A 14,643-nucleotide genomic window follows, 5' to 3' on the forward strand; every position below is an offset into this window, starting at 1 on the left:
GTGGGGATGTTTTTCAGTGGCAGGGACTGGGAGACTAGTCAGGATCGAGGCAAAGATGAAAGGAGCAAAGTATAGAGAGATCCTTGACGAAAACCTTCTCCAGAGTGCTCAGGACCTCAGACTGGGACAAAGGTTTGCCTTCCAACAGGACAGCGACCCTAAGCACACAGCCAAGACAACACTGGAGTGGCTTCGGGACAAGTTTCTGAATGTCCTTGAGTGGTCCAGCCAGAGCCCGGACTTGAACCCGATTGAACATCTATGGAGAGACCCGAAAATAGCTGTGCAGCAACGCTCCCCAACCAACCTGACAGAGCTTGAGAGGAATGGGAAACACTCCCCAAATACAGGTGTGCCAAGCTTGTAACGTCATATCCAAGAAGACTCAAGGCTGTAATCGCTGCCAAAAGGTGCTTCAACAAAGTACTGGGTAAAAAGGTCTGAATACTTATGTAAATGTGATATTTCAGATAAACCTGTTTTGTTTTGTCATTATGGGGTATTGTGTGTAGATTGATGAGGGAAAAATTAAAGATTTTAGAATAAGGCTGCAACGTAAATGTGGAAAGAGTCAAGGGGTCTGAATAATTTCCGAATGTACTGTATAGCCAAGTTATCGTTACTCATTGTGTATTTATGTTGTGTTATTACTCAAATGTTTACTATTTTTAATATTTTTTTATCTCTCTGTATTTTTGACAAGGGCCGTAAGTAAACATTTCTCTGTTAGTCTACACCCGTTGTTTATGAAGCATGTGACAAATTAAATTTGATTTGTTATATAGTGATTGTGCCCACTCTGGTCTTGACACGTGTGCTCTAGCCAACAGCTCACAGACATAGCCTACATGATGAGATTATTATGGACAAAAGAGATTATTTTTACTTGTCAAACAGCAGCCAAGCATCAATCCCTCATGTCACCCTCAATATTTATTGGAAAGGAGCATCAAACTCATCACCGTGCACATTCACCACCCTGTGATGTTCATCATAATTGATTTCAGCTGTGGTATAATAAACTGCCAGCTTTCCTGAGTCGTAGTAGGGCGACCACACAACATGTCATCAGGTGATTCCAATTCTACTTCAATTGGAAGGTTATTATCTCAATATTTGATCAGAAAGGTTTTACCACTGCCATTTCTTGCAGTATTCATTTTACAGACAAAAAAAGATCCCACCTTGTCTAGCATATTTTTATTTGTCGAGATTTGGAAAACTTATCGACAAATTAGCTGTTTCCATCAGGCCTGTCGTGAATTATTTTCTATCCAATGTACATTAAAACATTGGATGGAAACCTGGTTACTGTAAGACAGAGTTGAGAGTTGAAATGACACGGGAAATCTATGACCAAGACGTGCTCTCTTTAAATATCTAACAACTTGATCGATATACATCCAGTCAATTTCTCAATAACCCATTTAGCCAACAGTGAGTGCTCTTGGTCCTCCGGAAGCAGTACCTTTGGGAGAGGGGGTGTAGGGGTAGTAGTTAGACTGCTGGTGGTAGTGGTCAGGAGAATACGAGTCGGGAAACTGGGAGGTCTGGAGGATGTCCTCGCTGGTTTTACTCTTCGTGGCTGAGTAGTCAGAATCACCTGTAGGGAGAGAACACGATGAGGTGAAAGCGCGCGCGCGCGCACACACACACACACACACACACACACACACACACACACACACACACACACACACACACACACACACACACACACACACACACACACACACACACACACACACACACACACACACACACACCCTCGATGATAGCCTGCCTGAGAGAGAACAGTATTCCTCTCCCAGTAATGACTGTGTCTAGCCTGTTTGTTTAGGTCTTGCAGTAAAGCAGACCGAGTGAGGCAGTCAGAGATGTGGTGGGAAGGCAGGCAGTCTAGTTAGTCTCTAAGAGGAGTGACAAAAGACCACTCAGGTTAATGAGCTAATTAATACACAGCAAGATGACTCTCAAGACCATGGACGACAGAGGGAAAGACAGAGCGAGAGGGGGAGGTAAATAAGGACAGAGATGCCAATATTAACCACAAATAATACTGTATCTGAGGCACTGGTAAGTGTTCAGATAAAGATAGACTGCAGATGGATAGACTGGCCCAGGTACTTACAAAGAGGAGAGTTGACCAAGGACAGTAAAGCAGGATAAAGGGAGAGGGAGAGTGAAAAGAAGGAAGGTTATATTATCCACATAGATAACAAAAATAAAGGACCAAACAGATCTTCTACACACATGAAGCTAAACCAATCAGCAAGGATTTAAACAGACAAGGAAACTTGTAAAGCTCTCTAGCAAAGTTAACACTGTTACCCTCCATGTGGATTAAGCAAACAGTTATGTGCATTACAGGCCACAGGTAAAACCACACACACAGACATAGTGTGACCCCCCCTCTCTGTCATAAATGACTAGGTGGACCGTGGAAGGAAGCCTGTCAAGTCCTGTAACTCAGCGCCTGATGTCAACTCATCGTACCTCTGTCCACCTCTCTGTTGATAGATGACCACACTGCTCACAATGATTTCTATCCATTTCTAGCCACCTCTGCACAGGTTCTGGTGGGACTCCAGCATGAGACGATTGCATTGCAAATCATAAGGTGGCAATAACTATTGGAGGACAGGAGCACTGAGTCAGTCAGAAAGTTGCGTGTGCTGATGGAATTCAGAATCTCAACAGTTCGGACAATGAGCCCAGTCTGGATCACAAGGGGCTGTGGATGTGGTAACCCTTAACCTAAGGCAGGTGTCTCATTCTCAACATATTATACTTGTGTTAGGTGTGTAGTGTGGTCTACACACGGTTGTGATCCATAGTGCTATTATGAGCCTGTGCGCATACAACAGCCTACGTGTACCCCTATTGCTTGTACCCAGAGATGTGACATCCCCTTGAATGTATTATGATTGAAAGAGATCATTTCTGCTCTGTTTCTCCTCCTCTCTCTGGCATTTGAATGGGAAATGGGAACGTGTTCAAACCATGTTTCCTCTCAGTGAACACTGAGATTGTGCTGCTCAATATGATGTGGTTTTTCATAGTAGCAGGAAGGACATTTTTTTTGGCCTCAATGCACAGTCTTTGTCTAATATGAGTACCTGTTGAGAGGGGATCTTTACTAGCACAACAACTTGGGCGCAATGGTTTTATGAGCAAATAATTACTGTAGGCTAATTAATGCTGAAGCATATTATCCCAACGTCTCTGTGGTATGTTTGATGCTACTGTATCTTAACAGAGAAACACCATGAGTCTGTAATGTACACAACCATACAGGAGAGTGAACAGTACAGAGAGACACTGACACATATATATACTGTATATACTCTTACGGTGAGCAATGCAGCCTAATGACATGCACAACTACTTAACCATGAAATAGGGAAACTGAGTATCTCTGAAGTCTAGAGGTAAAATGACCGTGCATCACATACTGTAGCACAAGAAACAGAAATGATATTCACAGTCACACCGCAAATGAAAAAAGTACTTAAATTTTTTTTTGCTGCCATTACTGGGCCATTAAAATACAATTTCGTTCAAAATATTAGCAAAAAGGAAGGAATATTGATGCTTCTTTCTTGCCAACAGCAGTTTGACATAATGTACTAGCATTAGTATAATGTATTGAGATCATGCAAGACAAGTCTCACAAATAAACCCAGTGAATCCATGAAACAAGATCAGCATGTTCCTTCTCAGTTAACTGTGGTGGGAATTAGGTTGAGGTACACTCTGTTCAAGTTGGTTAATAGCATGCAAAGTATATACAGTACGACAGAAACAGTTAGCCAGCTTCAAACTAGGATGTGGAGCCTCAGCACTGAGAAGTGTTTTAACCCTCCTGCTGTGTTCTCTCTGGAGAAAATGTTGCTTATTTAATCTAATGATTGTCATAAGGTTCCATGACTTTGTCCACACAGGGCATCTGAACGCACAAAATACATTTGGATGATTTTCATTACATTTTGGGTGTTTTATTGAACTTTTTTACACCTGTGGTGATCCTGGTCATTAGAAATTAATGCGTGAGACTACAATTAGTGTATAACATTTTGTTCAGGCACATGCCCATTCATCAAATGGACACACTTCCTCTCCCAGACTCCCACATGCATGTATGTTTGAGCACACGCACACACACACACACACACACACACACACACACACACACACACACACACACACACACACACACACACACACACACACACACACACACACACACACACACACACACACACACACACACACACACACACACACACACACTTTCTCGTAGCTCTGGTATATAAAGCTTTTTTGAGGCCTTGCTCACAATTCATTCTGTGGCAGCACAATGACCAAACGATACACTGTATGTGAGGCTCTTGATCATATCTTTGATCATGACACTGGTGAGGAGAAGAGAGTCCTTGTTAAACTTGGACAAAAAGTAGTCTGTGGTAAATAGCACAACATGTTTCATCGGAGTATTTGTTATAGTTAAAATAATCCATACATTATGCTTTTTTCTACTCAAAAACGAGTTGTATGAGCTCAGGTCAATGAGGCCCACAGGCCATAAATAGCAAATAGAAGTTCAAAACGTGTAATGTCCACAAGAACGTAAGTTGATAAAAAGATGTAACACAGCATTAGGTGATAATATATGTATTATTATGGATTTATAATCAGCTATAATGGGGCGGTTCTTTTGGACCGGGAACACAGAATGAATTAACATGAAATGAACACAGCAGGAGGGTTAATAGGTATCATATCAGATTAGATCTGTGGTTATCAAATCAATCGGGTATTATGGAAGATAAATATAGCCAATAGCATTCCATCCTCTCACTCTTTTTTTTGTGCTTCCAATCAGGTAGCTACCATTGATGGTGGTTAATGTTTTAGCTTGATTATCGTTGCAAGAGGCTGACACATTCAGATGTGGGGTTTTGTTGGGACACACACAACACACACATCAATCACAGCTGAAACACATCACAGACAAATGTCTCTAAACAGAGAGGAGCCGTGCCTCGTGACAGGCAGCCCCACACATATACCATGTCTCTTATAGATGGGAGGTTTCCTGTAGATGTTGGGCTCGCCTGTGGCTGAGGACACAAAATGAGAGAGAGGAAATGAAACAGTGAAAAGAGAAAAGGGAAAAAAGAGAAAAGGGGGAGGTGCAGTAAAATGTGTTTTTTTTAGGGTTAAGTGCCTTGCTCAAGGGTAAATCAACAGATTTTTCACCTTGTCAGCTCGGGTATTCAAACCAGCAACCTTTCGGTTATTGGCCCAACACTAACCTCTAGGCTACCTGCCATGGTTCATGGTGGAAGAAGAAAGTGTTGTAGTTGTTAGAAGTTGTACTGTAGCCTTTTTTTGAAAAATGCATCATACATATGAAATAAATAACACTTTTTGCCAATAATTTGCCATCCTTGTCTGGACAGAGTAGAGAACAGACAACCCCCAGAGTAGGCCACTCTTCACCTACAGAGCCTGTTATATCTCTTTCACATGTTGGATCCTTAACAAACCTCTCACTCTGTCTCTCTGTCTGCCTGTTTCTCTGTCTCTCTGTCTGCCTGTCTCTCTCTCTGCCTGTCTCTCTCTCTGCCTGTCTCTCTCTCTGCCTGTGTCTCTGTCTGCCTGTCTCTCTGTCTGCCTGTCTCTCTGTCTGCCTGTCTCTCTGTCTGCCTGTCTCTCTGTCTACCTGTCTCTCTGTCTGCTGACTCATAAACCAAGGTTGTTTGATGTATTCACTGTCTTTACCTCCACACAGAAACCCTTAGCTCAGCTGGAAATGAACGTGTCAACACATGGCGCAGCATGAGTAAGGCGGCTGAGGTAAAAGTGACACCATCAATAAAAACAGATGAGTGCATAATGGCTACTGCATGTGCATGTACACAGGCAAATGATACACAGTATCAACAGATGGACGGGGACGGCCACAGCATCTGATTTCAACAGACGCTCGGCACAGAGAATAGAAGAGGAAGAGCTACTGCTCAGCTACTGGCAGACAACACAGGGTAATAAAGCCATACAACCTGTGACGGCGTGATTAAGCCTGAATAACGGCCCATGATTGATGGGGTGAGGATGTCATGTAATACACACAGTCAGGTGGAGGCTGGGGTAATGAAGTAAGTAGGCCGTAACATGTCCCCCCATATTGTGACCTTTGAAAAACCTTGTAGGTCTGACTTCAGTAGAGGACAGTCTGGAGGAAGAGGATGGAGGAAGGGTGTGAAGGACAGGAAAAGCAGAGGCCTACCTGGCACATGGAAATGCTTGGGGGCTTGGTAGGCGGTGTGCGTGGTGGGTCTGGCATCAAGCTGACTGTAATAGGGAGAGCTCCTGCCACTCTCAGTGCCTGCAGACAGTCAGCCCAAGACCAATGACAGTGACAGAAACGAGAGCATGAGCCAAGGATTGGCACCACCCCTTAACCAGACCCATTCCATCCCACAGCCAAAGCTCAGCCCACACTCACAGAGACACAGCCAGTCAGAGACAGTAGACAGTTTAGTTATTAGAACTAAATGTCTACTATGCCTGACTGTGTGCAGAGGAAACAAAAATATAAAGCAACTGCCAAGTCTGCCATGATGGTATTCTACATATTTGATGACTGTAAGACTAGCATAGCTCTATGCATCGCCACTATAGAGAAGAATGATACGTCTTTTGAACAGTGGCAAAGCGTGATACAAACTATCGAATGCCTGCTTCAGTTCATTTAGTTTAGCAGGGTCTAACGAGGGTTCATGACCTGCTATTAGACAGGGATGGATGTTGTAGCGTGAGAGAATGGTGGGAAGAGCAATCCCCAGTAGTATACCACCACCACCACCACCACTACCACCACCACGTGAACATAATACGCACAGTACTGTATATACTACAGTGTTATCAGACACAAAGAGGAGTCTGGAGAAGATATGGCAGTGGTGTGATGTGAGTGGTAGTACTGGAGGGGATTGTGATGTGGGTGCATGAGCGGCGCCTAACCCCGAGTGTGTTAACCTGAAACTAATGTTGTTCCAGTCACCTATACAGGAAGCAAACATAAGGCATAGGGATAAAACACATCTCCACACACTCTGACGCCTTCCGAACCTAATCAAACTCAGTCCACTATTGCTTTCTTGCTGACATTTTACGGCAAAATGATTTACGCCATTTCATCTTTATGAACATTTTCATAGAGGAGTTTCTCCTGCCTATGTGTAGTGCTGTGTGACGTGGTCGAGTGACGTAAAGTAACTCACCTGGGCGGTAGCAGTGTTGTGGGGAGCGGGAGGTGGACATGGTGGGGGACATGCCATGGTGACTGTAGGTGGGAGAGTCTATGAAGCCTGGGCTGGACAAGCGCCTCTGTCTCAGCTCCATGCTGTCATAGATGTCCTGGGAAACACAGTAGCAGGTCACCGGTCATTGTCTGCAGTGCTCTGTCTGTCTGTCTGGCACCATCTACAGTGCCTTTGGAAAGTATTCAGACCCCTTGACCTTTTCCAAATGTTGTTACGTTACAGCCTTATTCTAAAATGGATTGAATACATTTTCCATTTATCAATCTACATACAATAACCCATAATGACAAATCAAAAACACGTTTTTAGAATTTTTTACTAACTTATCCAAAATAAAAAAACTGAATATCAAATTTACATAAGTATTCAGACCTTTTACACTGCACTTTGTTGAAGCACCTATTGCAGTGATTACAGCCTTGAGTCTTCTTGGGTATGACGCTATAAGCTTGGCATACCTGTATTTGGGGAGTTCTCCCATTCTTCCCTGAAGATCCTCTCAAGCTCTTTCAGGTTGAATGGAGAGCATTCCATTCCTTCTCTCCAGAGAAGTTCGATTGGGCTCAAGTCCGGTCTCTGGCTTTGCCACTCAAGGACATTCAGAAACTTGTCTCGAAGCCACTCCTGCGTAGTCTTGAATGTTCACCTGTCCTGTTGGAAGGTGAACATTCGCTCCAATCTGAGGTCCTGAGCGCTCTGGATCAGGTTTTCATCAAGAATCTCTCTGTACTTTGCTCCGTTTCCTCAACCCTGAATAGTCTCCCAGTCCCTGCTGCTGAAAAACATCCCCACTACCTTGCTTCCCTGTAGGGATGTTGCCAGGTTTCCTCCAGATGTGACATTTGGCATTCAGAGTTCAATCTTAGTTTCATCAGACCTGAGAATCTTTAGGTTCCTTTTGGCAAACTCCAATGGGGCTGTCATGTGCCTTACTGAGGAGTGGCTTTCATCTGACCACCTTACAATAAAGGCCTGATTGGTGGAGTGCTGCAGAGATGGTTGTCATTCTGGAAGGTTCTCCCATCTCCACAGAGGAAATCTAGAGCTCTGTCAGAGTGACCATCAGGTTCTTGGTCACCTCCCTGACCAAGGCCTTCTCCCTCGATTGCACAGTTTGGCCGGGCGGTCAGCTCTAGGAAGAGTCTTGGTGGTTCCAAACTTCTTCCATTTAAGAATGATGAAGGCCACTGTGTTCTTGGGGACCTTCAATGCTGCAGAACTTTTTTGGTACCCTTCCCCAGATCTGTACCTTGACACAATCCTGCTCTACAGACAATTCCTTCGACCTCATTACTTGGTTTTTGCTCTGACATGCACCTTCAACTGTGGGATCTTATATACAGTGGCAAGAAAAAGTATGTGAACCCTTTGGAATTACCTGGATTTCTGCATAAATTGGTCATCAAATTTGATCTGATCTTCATCCAAGTCACAACAATAGACAAACATAGTGTGCTTAAACTAATAACACACAAATTATTGTATTTTTCTTGTCTATATTGAATACATCATTTAAACATTCACATTGTAGGTTGGAAAACGTATGTAGCTTGAAAAAAGGCAAGGGGTCTGAATACTTTCCAAAGGCACTGTATATCAAAACATTACCCTCTAGACACACTATTCACTTTTTTCTTTCTTTCATCTAACAACTGACTTTATTTAATCAAGTCCAATTGAGTCCCTTCTAAGGCCACATGGACCCAAATTTAACACACATACAGTGTACACAATCCAAATATGCCCATCCCAGACTTATTCCTATTCAGCAATCTGTTACGCTCGTCGAAATCGTGGAAATGACCGGACCAAGGTGCAGCGTGGTGAGCGTACATTTTTCTTTATTATAAATGTCGCCAACAAAACAAGAAACAACAAAAACGAATGTGAAGCTTACTTATACACGCCACTAACAAAGACAACTACCCACAAAATACAAAAGGACAAAAGGCTGCCTAATTATGATTCCCAATCAGAGACAACGATAGACAGCTGTCCCTGATTGAGAACCCTAGCCGGGCCAAAACATAGACACACAGAACATAGTTTCCCACCCAAGTCACACCCTGCCCAACCAAACATAGAGAATAAAAAGATCTCTATGGTCAGGGCGTGACACCATCTGTCAACTGATTCAGTGCAGTAGTGTATGGAATGTAATTACCTGAGAGTATGGAGAGAGAGTTCCCAGAGACTGTAGAGAAGAGGAATGAATAGAGGAGTTGGAATCAGTCAGTCAATAGCATCATGCTCTCCAGAATTATTTAGCAGTGTGCTATTCAAATGAGACCTGTGAGCTTACTAAACCATGAATAATATGACTGAATTATAAGTCATTTTTCTGTGTAGTTGTTCATAAAGTTATTACGTTAAGACAAGCACATATGAAATCTGACAGTAAACATGAGGAATCCATTATGTCTGTGGCTTTGGTTTACTGGTGTGAAGTAATCTAAATTAATAGTCAAGAGAGGCCTTGGCGTGAAAACATAAAGCTTAATTGCCATTATTTATTGTTGAGTGTCTCTCAAAGATCAATTCAAATCTGTGACCAAAGCAGGAGATTCACAAGGATGTAGTCATGTTTTAAGATGGTGCGCGATGTGACCACGGTACAACCATACAGGGGCTAAAGTGGGAAGCTGGGGGGATATAGCAACAGGGAGACACAGAGACGGCAGGCACAGTGCAGGGGCATCACACACCCACACTCACACACCCACACACATAAAAGGCAACTAGATTAGCACTAGCGTCTCAGTACCTCCCCATAGCTGTAGCGTTCTAGCCTGTCATCAGAGGAGTATCTGTGATAAGACTCATAGGGAATGAGATCGGGCCGCTGCACGTCATAAATAGCTTTAATCTTAGGCAGAGCGGCCAGATCTTTGTAATTTAGGACCTTGTTTTCCACTTTGGCCTGGAGAAAGGACACAGAACAAGACAGAACAAGGAGAAGACAGAGAAGCAGGCGTGAGACAGAGAGAGAGAGGACGAAGCTTGCGTTGACAGACAGAGAAATCCGGAGGGGAGGCCAAATCAGGGTCAGCCGCAAGCTGCTGATGGCATCCTGGGTAAGACAGAAGCTCGAACACACACACACACACACACACACACACACACACACACACACACACACACACACACACACACACACACACACACACAGAAAGCAGAGAGATCCCAGAAACAAACATAGACACACACCCTGTAGCAGAGAGAGAGAGCTGGAGGTGGGACATTGGTCCAGCCATAGAATTAAGAATTAGAATACTAGTATTGACATGAAAGGTATTATGACAGTATAAAGGGTCAGACATTTTGGTCAAGGAGTTGTTCAACCATGGTTCTGACAAGATATTGTGTAAAACAATGAATTTGACGATCATCTTCACAGTGTGTTTATTAGCTAGTTAGCCGGCCAGTTTGAAAGGAATGATTCCAGAAATGTTTCCAATTAACTGCCAATTTGCCAACATTGCATACAAACAATGCAGTCACTACACAGCCATACACTGTCTGAAAGAAATTGATAGGACAAATTGTAAATGCAACAAGTACAGGTATTGTATCATATTATACAGTAACACTCACAGCTTTCCAAGAAAACAAACATTGAAGGGCCATACTTGCAAACAAGTAGAAAAAGTTTAAACATCAGCCAATTAAAACCGTTGACATAGTTGCATGTGATCAATAGCTACATGTTAGCTGTTCCCATTACATAACCTGGCACATTCAGCCGTATGCTAACCAGGTGGCCGTAATTATTTCCTGTAACAAATTTCGCATTAGCGTATCAAATATCTTAAACGTTTTCTCTACAGACCAATGGCATTTCTTAAAATAGGTCAACTTGGCCACCAGAGGTATATTTAAAACTCAAAGTTTACTTTTGTTCCCCTTCACTTCATCTGTTTTAAGTGTAGAGTGCTAATATTTCATGATCATCGCATCCTTGACTAGGCTCAGTGGCATGTATTCATGGAAACATTTTTGTTATGTTTCTCTCATCTCTCTGTGTTTCGTCATTTCCCTTCAATTTACAAGAGGCTGAATCACACAGGAGAAAGCATCAGAACAAGTGAAACAGAGCCCCTCTGTCTCGGTATGTGTAGCTGTTATGGTATTTTTATGAATAATGACTCAATTATGTATCCATGTAGCTTAGAATTATAACTAAACAGAATACTACTCTGTTACTGTATGAATGTATGAATCTTATTATAATCATAATACTGAATATAAGGTGTGTAGTTTTAGTCAAGAATTAGAACTAGGACTTCTGTTCCTTGTTAGAAACTAATGGAGCTATCGTCAGACTGGCTGGAATACTGTGTTCCTTACAGGACATTCTGTCCCTACCCAGGGAGGGGAGAGACCTTGGGCTTGTAGTAGATTGTTTAACAGGTGGCAGACAATGTGAGAAGGCTTGTGAACTATATTGCCATTGTATCTGAGAGGAGGAGGGACATTTATGATGAAATGTGAGGTATATAAACCAATGTACATGGAATTGTGACCAGAGCTCTCAGGCATAAACACCATTGATTAATTTTGAGACTAATCTTTGTCTATTTTATGCAAATAAGAACCTTACAAATTCTTAGAAACGGACAAAGTGTTTTGCTTTGTTATAATTGAATTGGTTAACGAACATATAGGAATTAAATTCCTCTAACAGTAGCCCATCTATCTGATGCTGTCTGGTTAAAAAGAGTATGATATTGTTGCCGGCTGTATCATTGAATGCAAGGGAGGCCAGCGAGCATTTGGCCCCTATAAAATAGTAGGGAATCAGCGTTGAGCTAACCTGAGCAAGCTCAACTGTGAAAGTTCCTAGCGAACCCCCCCAAAAAATGTAAATGGAAGCCAGTTCGGATGTGTCTTCACACCAATCATTTCACATCAAGCAAACATAATTGACAGAAAAAATTGAATTATTGCATCTTGTGTTGTTGTCCTCTGGTGGCTAGCTCGCTAGCTAAAATTGCCCCTTTCCTAAATTAGCCTTGGATGGTGATAGGGATTTGGATTTGCGGTTTTGGACTTCGGCTTAACTTAATTCTCCTCTCTGGCTAATAGAATTGGGCTGTATACCGTATACCGGGGTATTTGGAAAAAACATGGGATGGTTTTTCAATACCGCAATGCTGTTGAAACTATTTATTTGAAGTTTTTCTATTATACATTTAGTATAAATACCTGCGGTCAACTTGTGCAATACGTTAGGAGATAATGAACATTGCGTTCCACATTTCAACTTTCACATTATTATGTAGCTTACGGACGAGACCGGGGCCTCGTGAGTCACCCACTGTTGTGCAGCATGCGCCAGGTGATCTAATAACAGTATTGAATTCACAACTAGATGTTGTGCATTTGGTTGGCAAATTTAGTCGTTATTTAGCTATCTAGCTAAGTGGTTAGCTTCTTCCAAAATCAAGCATTCACTTGGTAACAGCAGAGAATCCCCTCCTGGATCAAGAGCCTTGCTGGCTAATATTCGTTTTGTATAGGCTGGACAATAGAACGAGTCAAAATTCACCCAAGGCTGAAAAACGGCTTAAGAACATTGGCTAAACTGGAACACTAGCGCGAGCCCATAGCAAATTAATGGAATCGAACGGTTGCAGACTGTTTTGACTGGAGTGATGCTTAGAATTCCATTTAAAAATGTATCCCTTTTTATTTTACCTCTACAATCTGTTCGTCTGACGAAACTGGAAAAAAAACTCCTTGTGTAGAAAGTAAACATCGGCACCTCGATGGTGTCAACTGTGCTTATGTCTGCGGAATGAAAAAGTAGGGAAAAAATAAAAACTTCTGACTATTTCTGGTCTAACGATCGATGACAAACGAGCTCGCTGCCCAAACTTACATAATTACAAAGAGGAGATTTTCCTGATTAAAATGGTGCCTGTGTAACAGTTTTTCTTCTGTCCCTCCCCTCGCCCCTACGTGGGTTTGAACCAGGGACCCTCTGCACACACAGTCAACAGCCACCCTCAAAGCATTGTTACCCATTGCTCAAAGTTGCAGCATTGCAGAGCAAGGGGAACAACTACTTCCAGGTCTCAGTGATGTCACCGATTGAAACACTATTAGCTCGCACCCCTCTAACTAGCTTGCCATTTCACACTGGTTACACCCGACTTGAAAACAAAACAAAAAACATACACATTGCGAGATATTTGGCAAAAAAGACAGATATGCCTATATTTCCCCATAGGAAACCATGGGAAGTCCGCAGAGTTCCAAAATTATTTTTGTTGTTTACATTTTGTTGTTTACATTTTAACACCATAAACACCATAATATTAATCAAATTAAGTAAGCCAAATTTCTTAAAATCAATCCCATATACCATTATTATTACATTACAAAAAAGGTTTTAACTTCTCTGGTAATGCCAATACGGAATACTATCAAATGCTTCTCAAAGACACCCTCTGGTGGTCAAACTAGCAATAACTTGCAGAAACAAATGAAATGGCTGAGAATTAAATGATGTGCCACAGAATGCTGCAGCAGCACGCAGGGTGTGCCGCAGTATGACTCAACTTTTAAAAGAGGAACCACTGTACTTGTTAGCATTTTGTTAGAATTCTGGTAAGTAATTTTTTTGGGCATTGAATAATTGTACTTTTTAATACCTGCTGTCAACTTGTGCACTAGGTAATAGATAAAGCAGATCGCGTTCATCATTTCACCCATTACCACATTTTTCATTTTGAAGCTTATCAGTAGTAGTTTCCCAAAACAGCGGTTTGAGACAGTCACGTGTGTTTGTTAACAAAGAAGAAAAACAAGCAAAATGTGAGCTTCGTGAGGTGAGTCACTCCTGAAATTCAATACTAATGTTTGCCAGCTACAGTTGAAGTCGGATGTTTACATACACTTAGGTTGGAGTCATTAAAACTCAATTTTCAACCACTCCACAAATTTCTTGTTAAAACCTCTTGGTGTTAGGGGGCAGTATTTTTATTTTTGGAAAAAAAACGTTCCCGTTTTAAACGGGATATTTTGTCAGGAAAATATGCTAGAATATGCATATAGACACCACTCTAACGTTTCCAAAACTGTAAAGATATTGTCTGTGAGTATAACAGAACTGATATTGCAGGCGAATGCCTGAGAAAAATCCAATCCGGAAGTACTCCAGGTTTTGAAAGCGCTGCTGTTCCAACGCTTTCTACATATTCCCCAAGGTGTCTACAGCATTGTGACGTAGCTTTACGCATTTCTGATGAAGAATAGCCGTAGGCGGCCACATTGCGTAAGTGGTCACATGGTGGCTCCGAGAGAG

At 42.2% G+C, this 14,643-nt stretch overlaps 1 protein-coding gene across 1 annotated transcript in view; it reads right to left on the bottom strand.

The window, feature by feature from the left end:
• Nucleotides 1-14,643, bottom strand: part of LOC135548778 (actin-binding LIM protein 3-like) — a 148,103-nt gene that overhangs the window by 24,133 nt on the left and 109,327 nt on the right. Inside the window, exons 10-15 of the mRNA XM_064978685.1 lie at nucleotides 10,099-10,254; nucleotides 9,499-9,528; nucleotides 7,293-7,428; nucleotides 6,296-6,394; nucleotides 5,073-5,123; nucleotides 1,469-1,603 (exon numbers count right to left, since the gene is read on the bottom strand). Coding sequence (XP_064834757.1) covers nucleotides 1,469-1,603; nucleotides 5,073-5,123; nucleotides 6,296-6,394; nucleotides 7,293-7,428; nucleotides 9,499-9,528; nucleotides 10,099-10,254 — 607 coding nt within the window. The remainder of the gene's footprint in view (nucleotides 1-1,468; nucleotides 1,604-5,072; nucleotides 5,124-6,295; nucleotides 6,395-7,292; nucleotides 7,429-9,498; nucleotides 9,529-10,098; nucleotides 10,255-14,643) is intronic.

This window comes from Oncorhynchus masou, chromosome 11 (assembly GCF_036934945.1).
Source record: "Oncorhynchus masou masou isolate Uvic2021 chromosome 11, UVic_Omas_1.1, whole genome shotgun sequence".
In the NCBI taxonomy this organism is placed as follows: domain Eukaryota; kingdom Metazoa; phylum Chordata; class Actinopteri; order Salmoniformes; family Salmonidae; genus Oncorhynchus; species Oncorhynchus masou.